Source organism: Leptidea sinapis, chromosome 17 (genome assembly GCF_905404315.1).
Source record: "Leptidea sinapis chromosome 17, ilLepSina1.1, whole genome shotgun sequence".
NCBI lineage: Eukaryota > Metazoa > Arthropoda > Insecta > Lepidoptera > Pieridae > Leptidea > Leptidea sinapis.
Window position 1 is genome coordinate 6,870,631 of NC_066281.1, and position 14,844 is coordinate 6,885,474.

A 14,844-nucleotide genomic window follows, 5' to 3' on the forward strand; every position below is an offset into this window, starting at 1 on the left:
TTCGTAGTTATCCTCTAAAAACATTTGTATGCTATTAAACATTCTTTTTCATCAAGTCTTCAACCCTGGCGAAGGGAAATGACAAATTGATGAACTGGTAGCATTGGTTTTGACCCTGTAACGTTATTTTTACAGAAACCTTTAACGGGTGTCTTTAAATTATGATCATCTTTTGTTTTGAATGACTTCCGCCTTTGATGGCATTTAAAAATAAATTATCAAGTAACCGTGTTTAATTTATTAAGATTGTAGTTGTCATTTTTATGAGACACAAGATTTTTTATTTCTTCTGTATGGGCCAGTACTAGTAATGAGTAGTAAAACCGTATCGTTGTTTAAAAAAGCATGTACATAGGATCCTGTGATTCTTCTGTAGTTCCATTAAAACGTAGGTGATCACTTAACACCAAGTGCCATTAGGCTCGTTTGTTCATCTATAAAAAAGTTAAGCTTCTAAATCATCTTTAGATCTCATTTAATATTTTTCATGTCACTAAATGTTTGATATTAGTCAGTCAATCATAAATAAGTACCTATTTCGTAATATATTCGATAGCTTACCAATGACATTCATTTTCACCTTACCACAGACCTTTGTATAAGGTTATTCAACTATTACGCTGCTAAACATCGGGTTGGCAAAGCGCGGGAACTTTTCACAGCTTCTGCTAAAAATACTAGACGTGCCTCTACCGCGTACGAACGATGCGATGTTATTACCGATATTTTTGCATGGATCCGTCATAAACTACTTATATTTGAATCTCGACATTCGCTGAAATTGATTTACAGCTGAAGTATTCCTTGATGATTATAAACAATCCTCTAAAATCGTACATCACCACAAAATGATTCAATGCCCAAAACTTTCCGCTATTCACTGTGAGAACGTTGGCGGATATGTGCTTTACTACGCTTTTTATTAGGCAGCAGGAAGCTGGTTAGAAAAACAAAGATTTGTTATCAAAACTTATCCTCCGACGTCATTTTTGTGGGTTGAGACAAGTGGGTGACGTAATAGAAACGTTCATTAGCCCAATGAATGAAACGAAGACGCTACCCACTCGGGACTCGAGTTGAGTAAATAAGAATTGTATTTTAAGCTTGGACCGCGTTCAAAATGATAATTAAAAATTTCAGACGCAGTGGCTCCTTTCATAATGAATGGCAACACCATTGTGCTTTCGTCCTACGAATCGAGGTCATAGCTAATTAGATGTAGCAAAGCTCTAAATATGCCACTGAAGAACCGGTAACATGTGCCGTTAAATAACCGTCGGAAAGAATCGAGATGTCAAACGCAATTCTTAATTCAAAAATTTGGAACCTATTAATGTTCATTATTATAGACTTAGATAATTTATACATCTAGATAGAGTCTCTTGCTGTTAGACAACCGATACCAATCATACATTGACGATTTGTATGACAATTTGTGTTAGTGTACGTGCATTGCTCAAAGTAGAGGTTAGTTCTAATCTAAATTTTTTCGACATTTTTATAGCTGTCATGTCCCCATAATGTCCTATTTGTAGAATGTACCTAATTGGCGTGCAAGATTACGTCAAATCCAAAACCGATTCGTGGACAAGTGAAACATCTAGATGATGAGAATAGTTAATGTTATTTTAATAACAATACGTCTCTTGTTACAGTTAATAAATATTCTGTCAGCGATGAAGGACGAACGTGCGACACCTCCGCGGGTTCGCATCGCTGTCATCGGGAGCTCAAGAGTTGGTAAATCAGGTAACAATCATTTCTCTACTACGTTTTATTACTGTAGCTCAACCAGAGAAGCTTCTAGTAATTTTCACGTCATTGAACGATAGAAAGTTGAAAGTGATATGGCATCACGTACCGTATGTGTACGTGTATGCTTTCACCTATTTTTTTTAAATGCTGCTTTAAATTATCAACGACAAATGACATACACATCTCTATATATCTATCTATGGTAGCTGATGACTGTCACCCACGATGCCATACATAATGTAACGGTTAAAATTCTGGGACGATTAATCAAACTAAATGTATAATCTAATATTCACGCTCTTTATGTTTGTGATCAGTGGTTAGTTACCTAGTCGGAATTTATTTGTAGCCGGAAACACCCAGTTGTATATGACAACAACACAATGTAGAAATTTTTAATGGGCCAATTCAACGGGTTTGACAAATTAAAATTGGCGATTATTACTCATATAACTAATATTAATCAAATAAAATAATATCAAGAAGCAAAGATAATTATTATATCATCAAAATTCCAGCGATGTAATATTATGCAAAAGAGATTTTTCATGTCAAATTCATTCGAGACCATCCACATATTACATTTATAATTAAAGCCAAATGACACTAAGATCAACTTATAGATCAAAGAATTTTATTGCAAATTGGGTTATAAATACATGTCATATGAGTTACATCATAGACAAATATTTTAATAACACACATTATATGACACATTGTACTTACTCATAGCTTTTAATCTATCATAACATGCGAAATGTAACCTAAATATCTTCAGTGAATAGTAATGGATAAAAAATTTGTGTATGTATACTCATATTTACTTTTAGCCTACTTTCAGTTGGAAAGTCGAAACTTGATCTCAATGTTTTCGGATTCCAAGTTACTTTTGGATTAACATTCTCTGAATTTGAAATGAAGCTCCCAAGGGTTGTTTTAACAAAATTATGAAGATTTATTCATAATGTTGTCACAGTTGTAGGATAGTTTGTAATTTGGGAATCGATTAGAATTATTTATTTAAAATGGACTATTATAAAAAAGGTCTAATATAAATGAAAACCTGTTTAGAACAATATTTTTTATCCACTTAAAAAAATGCCGAATCTTTTAAAAGGTTGGTTAATTATATAAAGATAAAATAAATAATTCCAGGGAATTTCTTATGTTTTTATCTAACATGATCGAAATAAAATATATCGTTTCATTGAATGACAAGCGATATGAAATCAAAAAAGATATTATCATTGCATGATCATTATAGATATTTGATAGATATGAAGGACTATCATTTGTAATAAAATATACTCATATTTATTTTTAAATTATTCATCATATTACAGTTACAGTATACACAAAACTGGATCAACTTAGCATTTAAAAAACCACATAGACACTTGTACTATTACATATTCTTTGACAGTCAGTAGTTAGAAATACGTCACAACTCAACCTATAAACCAACTTAAGAAAAGTAAAAATATTGTTAGTCTTAAAAAGATTTAGAACTTGTTGGTACATTAATATATGTGAAAGTAGCGACTATATTTTGACTATATTTGTATTTTTTGAGTTGTTAAATTTTGCCGCTCAATGAAGGGTAGCTCATTTAGCGAGCAAGGTATGAGACTAATCAGAAATGGAAAACAGTTCTTCGTTTGCTTACTCAAAAGATTTACTAGTAAATATACTATGAAAGAATTACTTCACGATGAAAGAGACGAAAAAAATAACAAGTTTACAAACGGATTAGCGACAATCAAGTCAGCCATAAACTATAAACTAAAAACACATATTCCTGACCTACTGTTTGGAATCATGATGTAATATTTGTTTTCTCACACAACAGTACTCAACCACTCATCTTTGAATAACAGTGTAAACCATATCAAAGGGGTCAATCATAATGTACTTTAAGTAGCTTTCCGTAGAAGAGAGCTATTTATAACTTAAATCCTAAAGAGTAATTAAGAGCAACGTTTAAAGAAATTAACAGATAAGAGAATGTTTTGTATGTTCATAAGCCTGATAGCAAATTTTCTAGAAACTGTGACAATCATAATGTTAACACGAGGAACAAACATAAACTTATATTACGAATGGGTGGTAGTATTTGACGTTCAAAGGATTTCAAATCCTATTTTGAATCAAAATATTTGAATTTGAATTTCAAAATGCGATCAAGATAAAATTTAAGCAATTCATATATGATTCGTTAGAGTTAGTGAGTGTAGATTTCGTGCCGAAAATAATTTTCCTTATTTCTTGCAGCACTCATCGTCCGCTACCTGACTCGGAGATACATTGGAGAATACCATTCAAATACAGGTAAATAATTCAGAAACATTTTATTAATATAATATTTCATGATGATCTTGTTCTATTCCTTTCAATTATTTTGTGTACACTTTTTGGAAAGTGATTTCGTATGGATGTAAACTGGGCCTAAACAGCGTCTCTTATTTCGTTCTTTACCACTTGGCATTGCGTAGAGACGTCGCTTCATCGCGTGTCCTCCACCCGCATTTATCACGGGGAGTATTCCGAAGAGATGTTTCACCTGATTGCTACCGCCGAATTTCACCTTCGTACGACACACCACAAATAAGGTTACCATCCCCACTACGTGCATGTGTGGGGTCCCTCTACAGTACGGTTTTCAAGGAACTTTTTTCCACGTACAACAAAGCTGTGGAATGAGCTTCGTTGTGCGGCATTTAAACCGAGTACACCTTCCTGTGATTCCTCTAGTGTTGCAAGAGAATGTGGCCGGCGGTGATCACTTAACACCAGGTGCTCACATTTGTCCTCATTTGTCCTCCTTTTCAATAAAAAAATGTTTAAAAGTTTAAGTACTTATAAGCAAGCAGAAAAATGTATAAGAATTGACGTGTTTTTTTTTCACGTAGTTATAGCAGCATTTACACTATATATATATTCGAAAGAAGTGTAATTCTCTTTGTCTCGTTCATCTCGTTCGTACAAACCACCCTTAAAGTTTGTACACAATCAGACCATGCGATTTGACCTTCCATTGCTGGTATTTGTGGGTTGATATGACATATGTACCTGAAAAAGAGCTTGAACACAAGGATTCTGAACACATGAAAGAACATCGGCAGCGCTAGGCACTTTATTATTGACGGACTGAATCTATTCATCATACCTATGTGATATGTCGTATCGATAATATGAATCTTAGACATCGTATGAATGTGTGAAAAATTTTTTTTGTGTAATAATTTTCTTGAAGGCAAAAAATTTAATCATGACTGTATGTTTATTTTGTTTACAGATCTTCTCTACAGACAGACAGTGCCTATAAATGGTACACCAATAGATTTAGAAGTAATAGATGTGTCCGGATCAAATGCTGACAGATTTCCTGCTGAACAGGTGAATATTATATCTTTTATATCTCAACTAGCGTTTCGCTTCACCTAAACAAATTCAAATAATATTATGTATACAATAGAACATATATACATAAAATTTAAGGGTCAAGACGAGTAAGGGACGAGACGAGCAGGATGGTAATTGAAATGTCCTATCTATGACAATGCAGGGCCGCTCAGGATTCTTGAAAAACACAAAAATTCTAAGCGGTACTACATTTGCGCTCGTCACCTTGAGACATAAGATGTTAAGTATCATTTGCCCAGTAATTTCACTAGCTACTGTGCCCTTCAGACTCAAGTACAATTATGCTTACACATTACAGCTTCATGGCAGAAATAGAATACAAACATAATGTGATAAAAACTGGAGAGTCATTGTACACAAAACTTCAAATAAAGTATCTGAGATTTACCTTGTAGCGTGTGTTAAGTGTATATCAGATCAGTTTATATTTGAGTTTATGTCAACGACCGTCTCCGTATGCAACAATAATCGTCTTTATTTGCGAGGACAAGATGCACTTTACTGTCTTTAATTCACTATAATCTATACTAATATTATAAAGCTGCAGTGTTTGTTTGTTTGTTTGAACGCGCTAATCTCTGGTACTACTGGTCCGATTTGAATGATTCTTTCAGTGTTGGGTAGTCCATTTATCGAGGAAGGCTATGGGCTATGTTTTTTTTTTTTCAAAATTAGGGATCAGTAATAAAATTGCTATTTTGTAACACAAGGTGTTAAATCGAAAACCTATTTTTGCGTGCGCTGCAAAAACTATTGACAATAGAACAAAATGATGTACAGGCTATAATATAGGCAATATTTTATTACTTATAAAACTATCGCGTGAATTATACTTTATATGGCAAAACAACGTTTGCCGGGTCAGCTAGTATAAGTATATTTCTAATTGTTATGTGAAGAATTCATTCGTATAATTCTCTCATTTATCATTCACTAGCTGACCCGGCAAACGTTGTTTTGCCATATAATTTTTTTAGAGCTAGACCGTTTCTTGGATTGCTTTATTTTTATAAAATAAACGTAGCCTAAGTTACTCCTTTTTACATCAGCTACCTGCCAATAAAAGTCGTCGGATTAGCCGGCACAAACAGACAGACAAAAATTGTAAAAAATGTCATTTTGGTGTATGTATTCAGAATATACATTTAGTAAAAAACGGTTATTTCAATATTACAAACTGACACTCCAATTTTATTTAAATGTATAGACAATTCATACAATATTTTTATAAATTATAGCCTATATGTTATTCTGGTGTGTAAGCTATATTATTGCAAAGTTTCATCAAAATCCATTCAGTAGTGTTTGCGTTAAAGAAGTTCAAACATACATCCAGACATACAAACTTTCACATTTATAATATTAATAGGATTGGAAAATTTGCATTTAAACTGCAAAATGTCACTTTCCAATGTCTGCTTGTATTACTTGACATTTAATCATTAGAGTGAGTAATATCATTTTTAATATCGTTATTATCGTCTATTAATAAAACTTTAACGCCTTCAAATGCCGGAATGCTTGTTAAAATATGCTAAGGCAATACTATTTTCAGGGCTCCCATAAATAAAGCAATTAAAAACGTACTTGCAAATGATTTATAGAAGGATAATCTGGCAGGTTAATACATTGTGATGAAATCTTGTTTGAATCTCAGTATTACTCACCTTCACGATCAAAACGAACTCTCAATGACCTTTGGCTTCTCTAAACAACTCTGTTAATAAATCACTGAAAGATTAAGGATGTTAGTGATCTATAAAAATAACAACAATAATTGCGAGGTTATAGTTTTTATAGTCTTGTTAGCGCCTGCGTTACCCTTCACTTTAATAGATTCGAAAACAAATATAATCTTTGTAATGTTTTATGAGGCCCCGTCCAACTGGGTTTAGATAACAATACATATCAACTGCAAGACACGTATTTCACTCATTATTCAAAGTTACAGTCACTCTCGTGTCAGTTTTTTTTAATAATATGGGATGAGACGAGCAGGACGTTGAGCTGATGGTTATTGATACGCCCTGCCCATTACAATGTACAGTACCGCTGAGAATTCTGGAAAAACCCAAAAATTCTGAGTGGCACTACAATTGCACTCATCACCTTGAGACATGTTAAGACGTGTCAATTGCAAAAATTTCACTAGCTACGGCGCCCTGTGGTACCAGTTATCTAGCCGGCACCCTCTGCAAAGGAATCTGCCACTGTTAAATGTTCTTAGCCGCCTCTTACGACACGCTTGGGCCTGGGTCTTCCCTATTATGCCCCGGGGAAGCACAGAGCAAAGCAGTTAGGGGCTATGCTTTTGTGATTTGTGTGAGTGTTAAAATAAATGTTTCTTTTCTTTCTTTCAAAAATGATAGGCCATTCTGTTAAGAATGTTTATTTTAAAAGTTTAATATTTAAACATTCTTATCCGACACAGAGCTGTTGTTAATAGCTGAAAATATACATCGTAATGAAATAAATACAAATAAATAAATTACAATATTTCTTAAAGATTGCTTGCACATTTGTGCTTTACGGCAGAAAAATATCGCCTCGCGCTGTGGTGGTACTTACCCGACATTTTATTTTATGGAAAAGAAGGACAAACGAGTGTCACCTGGTGTTAAGTGATCACCGTCGCCCACATTCTCTTGCAACACCAGAGGAATAACAGGAGGGTGCCCGACCTTTTAGGAAGGTGTACGCGCTTGTCGGTACCCATGTCGTATCGTCCCTGAAACACTGCACAAGGAAGCTCGTTCCAAAGATTTGTGGTACGTGGAAGAATGTTCCTTGATAACCACACTGTGTAGGAATGCCACACCTCCAGATGGTGGGGATGATATGTTAATTTGTAGCGTGTCGTGCGAAGGTGGAATTTGACGGCATGAATCAGGTGAAACAGCTCTTCGGAACACTCCCCGTGATAAATGCGATAGAAGACAGTTGGCTAAACAAAGAAGCCTACTGGTAAAAAATACTGAAACGTCATCCTATTAAATAATTAATCTAATACTAATTGAACGGACTTCAAAGGCAAAATAACTCATAAGATAAGCCGTGACCTACACAGATCGGTCGTAAATCGAACCATAACCAAAATTAATATTTACAAGTATCTGCATAATATCAAATGGAACCAATAGATCCTTCCGCGTATGAAATCAAAGCCCGTTACATCCTGCTAAATGGGTTAATCGCTACAAATATAATACAAACAGTTTGAAATGTGTCTCTATTCGTTCCAGTGACCCAAGAACATATGACTCATTCTGTTTACGGTGCTGTATCATTTGAACTTCATCTCGCCGCTTGCCAAATGTTTGCGTTGACATACTATTAAATTTAACTTTCGTATTGGAATTGAACTTTGTGGAAAATTACTGAAACTTTGATTGATAATTTGTTTATTTTGATACGGTTTTGATGAAGTGCCAATGCCCACGATGATTGGACAAACAATTATATATAAATTTGATATTGGAATTGAACTTTGCGGAAAATTACTGTCACTTTGATTAATTATACAATTTCTTTTGATGTGCCTGTGATTGGTGCATATTATTTTAACTATTTTCACAGTATTAATTGACTTATGAGCATTAATTTATAAAAGAATATTTTTTATTGTATTTACTTAAATTGATTATGTATATCTCTCTGTACCTGCAATTCGTTAACTCTTCTAAAGATAATTAAAAATACTCTCTCTCTTGAATAGTATTTTATTGAAATACCTAATTATAGAAAAATCTTTGGTATTGATATAGAACATGTATGATATATATCGCTGTACCTACATTGATAGATATATCCTTTTTCTTGTAGTTGTAATAATAATCTTGTTAAAAATAAATTTATTTGTTGTTTTTTGTTTTGTTGGTTTTGGCGGTCGCTCCATTCCCAATCTTCAGTATCGATTTGAAAGTTATTTATACTATAGTAACCTTTACCACACAAACATTTTTAACAATTCTTTTGAAATTCGTAATACATTTGTTTTTAACACTTTCTGGGATCTTGTTGTAAAAGAATATACATAGTCCCATAAAAGACTTAGACTAACTCGACTTAGCCGAGTAGTAGGTATAAGTTTATGTTTCTTCCTGGTGTTGAATATTAAGCCACTATCTACCACATAAAAAAATCAAAATTGTTCAAGTAGTGTCGTACTGTCTATATACTATACGCAAGTATATAGTCTATATTATCGGGCTGTCTATGTACAAATTTTAGATTATCTTGAGTGTAAATTCCGCTAATATTTATCTTTAATCAAATCGACATGTGCCTGCTCCCTCATCTTCAGATGTTGACTCGCCAAATTCTGAAGACATCTCTCAGTCTCGGAATTTACACTCAAGACAACTGAAAAGAATTGCATAATTATGAATTTCCGCAAAATAACGTTTAATTAAATATTTTTTCTAAAATCGCGCTGTCTATGCTACACGTGTAGCATCTAAGTGTATGGTAACACCTTATATATTATACTGAATGAGATGACGTGTTCACATGTGCCGTGGGTAGGTCGCGTCCGCGTCAGTGAAATGCGCCAGTATTCTCTATGGGCTAATTTCGTTCAGGAATGTTGGCTTCAACCAAGTGGCTACAAAACGACTTTAATTAATCATAAATACTTGTCTTTTAACTTTTTTGCACGTCTGTGTTATTTTGGTCGACATTATTTGAGTTTTGTAGCCAATGGGTTTTGTTTCATCTTTGCGTGTTAACATTTAGGTATTTGAGATAATAATTTCAACATATTATAATATGTTTTAATGTGTAAGATAAAAATGAAACCGTGAAAAAGAAAAAACTATTCATTACTTTTTTTAAGAGAATTCTTGTTCTATGTTATATAAACAATACCGAATACAAAAAAGTCGTTTATAGACTTATTGTCTCTGAAACGTAAAATGCAAGTGCAAGAAGTTAAATCTACTGAAAATAGTTAATTCAAATTTTGCATGCAAATAACATATAACATATAGGCTACATATTATTATTGTCATCATATTTATTTATTTATTTACGATTCCTTACAGTTAACAAATGTATAGAGAATATATAAAAAATAAAATTGAATAGTTAGAGCCAATTAAAAGAAATACTTATATAAGTTCAATAGTATATGACAAATTTTATAGTTTAAGAATAAAAAAGAAATTATATATAGGAAATACGGAAAAACTGACAAGAAAAAATTACATACAAAGAAAAGAAGAAATCGTATCCATATTAGGTATCTGAAATGGTGAGTAGGTTGTGTGGTTTGTGTGGATGTGAGTGTGAGTGTTATTTCGGATGTATAAAATATATGTAGGTCATTATATATTAAAATGAGATATGAAAGGTGTTAGCAATATATAAAATTCCAATAATCTTTTAACAGGGTTATCACCTACGATCAAGTGAGCCCTATGTTCGTCTCAGCTGAATCAAAAGATGTTATGCATTACGGCTTGGTTTCCGGATATCGGATGTTGAATATTCGGCTCGGAGATTGATGCCCGGTGTGTGATATACCTGTTCACATGTTAGTTGATACAACTCAGGATAAACTTCTGAATCACATGAGATTTAACTTTTTAAAGTGACTTCTTTTGGCGCACCACACACACATTTTTCTAAGGTTAGGCTGATCCATTACGCTCTGAAAAACCCCAAAAATTCTGAGCGGCACTACAATTGCGCTCGTCACCTTGAAACAAAAGATGCTAAGTAATTTCAATAGCTACGGCGCCCTTCTTAACGAAACACGATATGTCTGTTGCCCGTTTGTCCCCTCCTATATAACAAATTGTTTGGCTTATAATAATTTAATATATTGCATGTAATTGTTACAGATACAGTGGGCAGACGCATGTCTGTTGGTCTACTCGGTAACAGACCGCAGCAGCTTCGAGTATGCCACAGAAGTACTGAACTCACTCAAAAGGTCTCAAGTGCAAGGAAGTCCAGCTCAAGGAAATACCGCCGCTTCAGGACCCATGCCTCTAGCTCTGCTTGGAAACAAGACAGACTTGGATCACCTAAGACAGGTGATCATATTATCTATACAGATATATTTTTTGAGTCTGCGTTTTGTGTACAAATCTGAGAAACAGCCACCAGCACTACCGACACAATACAGTAACAGAACAGTAGCGTAACAGGAGACAGCTGCTGTCTCCTTGAAATGTATACTACTAGGGTTGGTACATACAAAAATATTGACGACGCGGACAGTGCGGCGCAGCTAATTTTACTCGGACAGCGACTTGTCTTGGCGGCCTACGGCGTGACACTCAAATAGTATTGTCTTTCCAAGATTGCTTAGCGGCCGTGTAAATCATGTGTAGTATGAACTAGAGCGCCCGAATCTTCGCACGCACACTCAGGTAGCGCGACAACTTCATAGGTGAAGTACTGTTTATCTTTTACTGTATTGTGCCATCGATTTGAACGCGTTTATTGTATTTTACTTTATAGGATGCTCCCCCTAAAATTTAATGTTTGCTTCATTCCAATCGTTCGAAAAAGTTATTATAATTAAAATAATATGCCAAATTCTACAGGCAACTACACCGTTATTGTAAAATTACCAATTAAGAACTAGTATCCATAACTGAACACATAAATAAGAAAAACAAGTAAAAATAACTTCGATAATCCCATGAAAACAGCCAATAATTGTCAAATTATTTATAATTTAGTCAATTCACATTTTTAACACAATACACAATATAGAAATAAAGTATATAATAAAGAAAATTCGCCATTTGTTATGATATCGTAAAATAGCATCGAAGAGCTAGAGAGTTGAAAATATTAATTATATTTTCCCGCTAATAATAACAGAAGCGATTATTAGAAACCAATTAATGGAATACGGAAAATATCAGAACCTTGAAAATTTATTTGTTGGCTTATGGAATCATTTGAGGTTAAAGTAAACTTTGACAATTTACTTTGGCTATTAGCCACAAATAAGCCGGTGCTCGAAATTTATCAAAAGCATAATATAGTTGAGTATAACCCTAACTATGTAATAAATTTTTATGAAGTTCAATACTTCCACAGAATATGTTTGGAAGATTATTTGCTTTAAGCCTAAAAATTACTATATAAGTAATTGAAATAGACTTGAATAAATTACATTAAATATATTTAATTAAAATATTATAATAAATATATTTAAAAGAAATAAGAAAATTCAAGTTGATAGACAACCTGAACAACCCTTTCAATACATATATGTATATATTCTATGTTAGAAAAAAAAATATCGAATTCAATAAAAATGTGATTTAAATTAATTTAATTGAAGAAGAAATAATTAACTGTACATGCCGTTTAGTAAGTCGGCTAGAGTTAAGGGCTTCTTCATAGGTTTTGGTATTTAATTTTACAGTAAAATACCAGCCAGTATACTGAGCACAAATTCAAAAAATATATTAAAGCCTCTTTGACAAAGAAGGCTTACGATAGTATGGCAGATTATATAGAAGATTATAATGCATAGTTTGGCACGCAGATAACATAATTATAGGCTACAGATGCAGGCATAGTAGTTATGTTGCTTTATAAGTTTATATCGTCCACGGAGGACGTGACAACTATCAAAATGACTATATCCACGCTGAGACATTTGAATATCTTTAAAGTCAAAACAACCAAACAGGAATTTAGGATCATCTATTCTTGAATTAACCATAGATGAAATATTTTCTTTAACGCGATTATTTAAATGTGTAACAACATTTAAATAAAACACCTTGAAAGCATTAAAAAGGGTGTATTTGTAACAGTTTTTACATTTGATTTTTGCGTAAAAGTTACATTTATATTTTACTTAACCCGACGTTTCAAGACCTTTCCATTTGCTGTAGATGGTTGACTTAGTAGATGCAGATGGTTTTTAAACCATCTGTCTACAGCAAATACCACCTCCGAGGCAATAAATGGCGCGAAACTTCATAATGACAACTATGACGAATACTATCTTTGACTCATTTCATCTGCAGTCCCCCTGAAAACGAGATCTGAAAAGGTCCTGAAACGTCGGGTTAACTAAAATAAAAAATGTTACTTTTACCCAAAAAACTATTGCAAAAACAGTTACAATTACACGCGTATTATTCCTTTAAAAGCGTTTTATTTAAGCCATACAATATGTATTATACTAATGTGAGTAAGATAGTAATATGTCTATGGTCGTAATTGCTTAAAAGTAATTTATTCCTGCTTTTATCAAAGTGCAACAGACATTATCTACGCCCACGCGCGTCTGGATAGAAGATGAGAGAATGGAAGAACTGTTCACCATATAAATAAAAATAACACAACCAACTATTTATTTCGAAAAAGAACTAATAAATGTCAAACATTTAACATATTAATAATGTATATTAATTGTTGTTGATAGATTAAAGTGTTTTAGCGTTTTTATTAAAGCTTTCTTATATTTCTTTAATTTGTTGCCACTGAGTCCTAGTATACTGTTAGATATTTTATTGTAAATATATTATTCAGGGGTGCATTATTATGAGATAGCCCTCTAAAGAGGTTTTAATTGATGTTCTAATTCAAAATGTTGCTCTTCTCCAGGTGTCAACAAAGGAAGCACAGACAATTAGTGCGTCTCTTGGCGCTTCGTTTAGTGAAGCCAGCGTGGCAGACAACTCGTGCGATCTGTACCGATGTGTAGACAGACTACTCGGAGAGGTTCGCACGCCTCCACGTTCTAGAAAGTTCTCCGTCTCCAAGATGATTGGCTCGCTAATAGGTAAGATATGTATTTATTACATATGAGCGACCGCCACAAACAATTGTGGCAATGGCAAAACCTGGCAATCTGACCAGGACACGTTCACATAAAGGTTACAATTTACTTAAAATCTTTTTCATAAAATGTCAGTTGTGTTGTTTTCGACCTGTTACCGAAAGGCGTAACTTATCGTTACTAATCATAGCCTGTTCTTAAAGTGATCAGACCGAGAAAATAATTTCGTACAAGCCCCAGGTAAAATAATGATTAATAATAAGTAACAGTAGGGTATACATATATACTTAATATAATAATAAATAAATATAATAAACATTATTTTAATTTCTTGACACAAACAGTTGTTAATGTTTTAATTATATCACGTGTAAGTTCTATTTGTTTTATGATAATAAGGGACGAGATGAGCAGGACGTTCAGCTGATGGTAATTGATACGCCATGCCCATTACAACGCAGTGCCGCTCAGGCTTCTCAAAAAACCCAAAAATTCTGAGCGGCACTACAATTGCTCTCGTCACCTTGAGACATAAGATGTTAAGCCTCATTTGCCCAGTAATTTCACTAGCTACGGCGCCCTTCAGACCGAAACACAGTAATACTTACACATTACTGCTTTACGGCAGAAATAGGCGCCGTTGTGGTACCCATAATCTAGCCGGCTTCTTGTGCAAAGGAGCCTCCCACTCCTATTTGATGTGATGTCAAGGTAAATTCATATTTTTTTTAATAATTGACGCGTTTACCCATAAAGGCCATTAGTACTTTATCAAAGTGCCACGTACACAATACAAAGAAGTCGGGTTCTAACAAGCTTCGCCAGTCATTTTGGTTTCAAATCTCAAATCGTATTGTCTCTTTGCTAAAAATATCTTAGGCTGATATCTATAGAGCGAACTTAGA

General features: G+C 33.7%; 1 protein-coding gene across 1 annotated transcript in view; it reads left to right on the forward strand.

Annotated features, from left to right (window-relative positions):
* The window catches only part of LOC126969272 (ras-related and estrogen-regulated growth inhibitor-like protein), a 32,700-nt gene that overhangs the window by 14,577 nt on the left and 3,279 nt on the right, over positions 1-14,844 (forward strand). The window contains exons 2-6 of the mRNA XM_050814655.1: positions 1,656-1,749; positions 4,027-4,083; positions 5,051-5,151; positions 11,022-11,216; positions 13,765-13,942. Of these exons, the coding sequence (XP_050670612.1) occupies positions 1,677-1,749; positions 4,027-4,083; positions 5,051-5,151; positions 11,022-11,216; positions 13,765-13,942 (604 nt within the window). The 5' untranslated portion in view covers positions 1,656-1,676. The remainder of the gene's footprint in view (positions 1-1,655; positions 1,750-4,026; positions 4,084-5,050; positions 5,152-11,021; positions 11,217-13,764; positions 13,943-14,844) is intronic.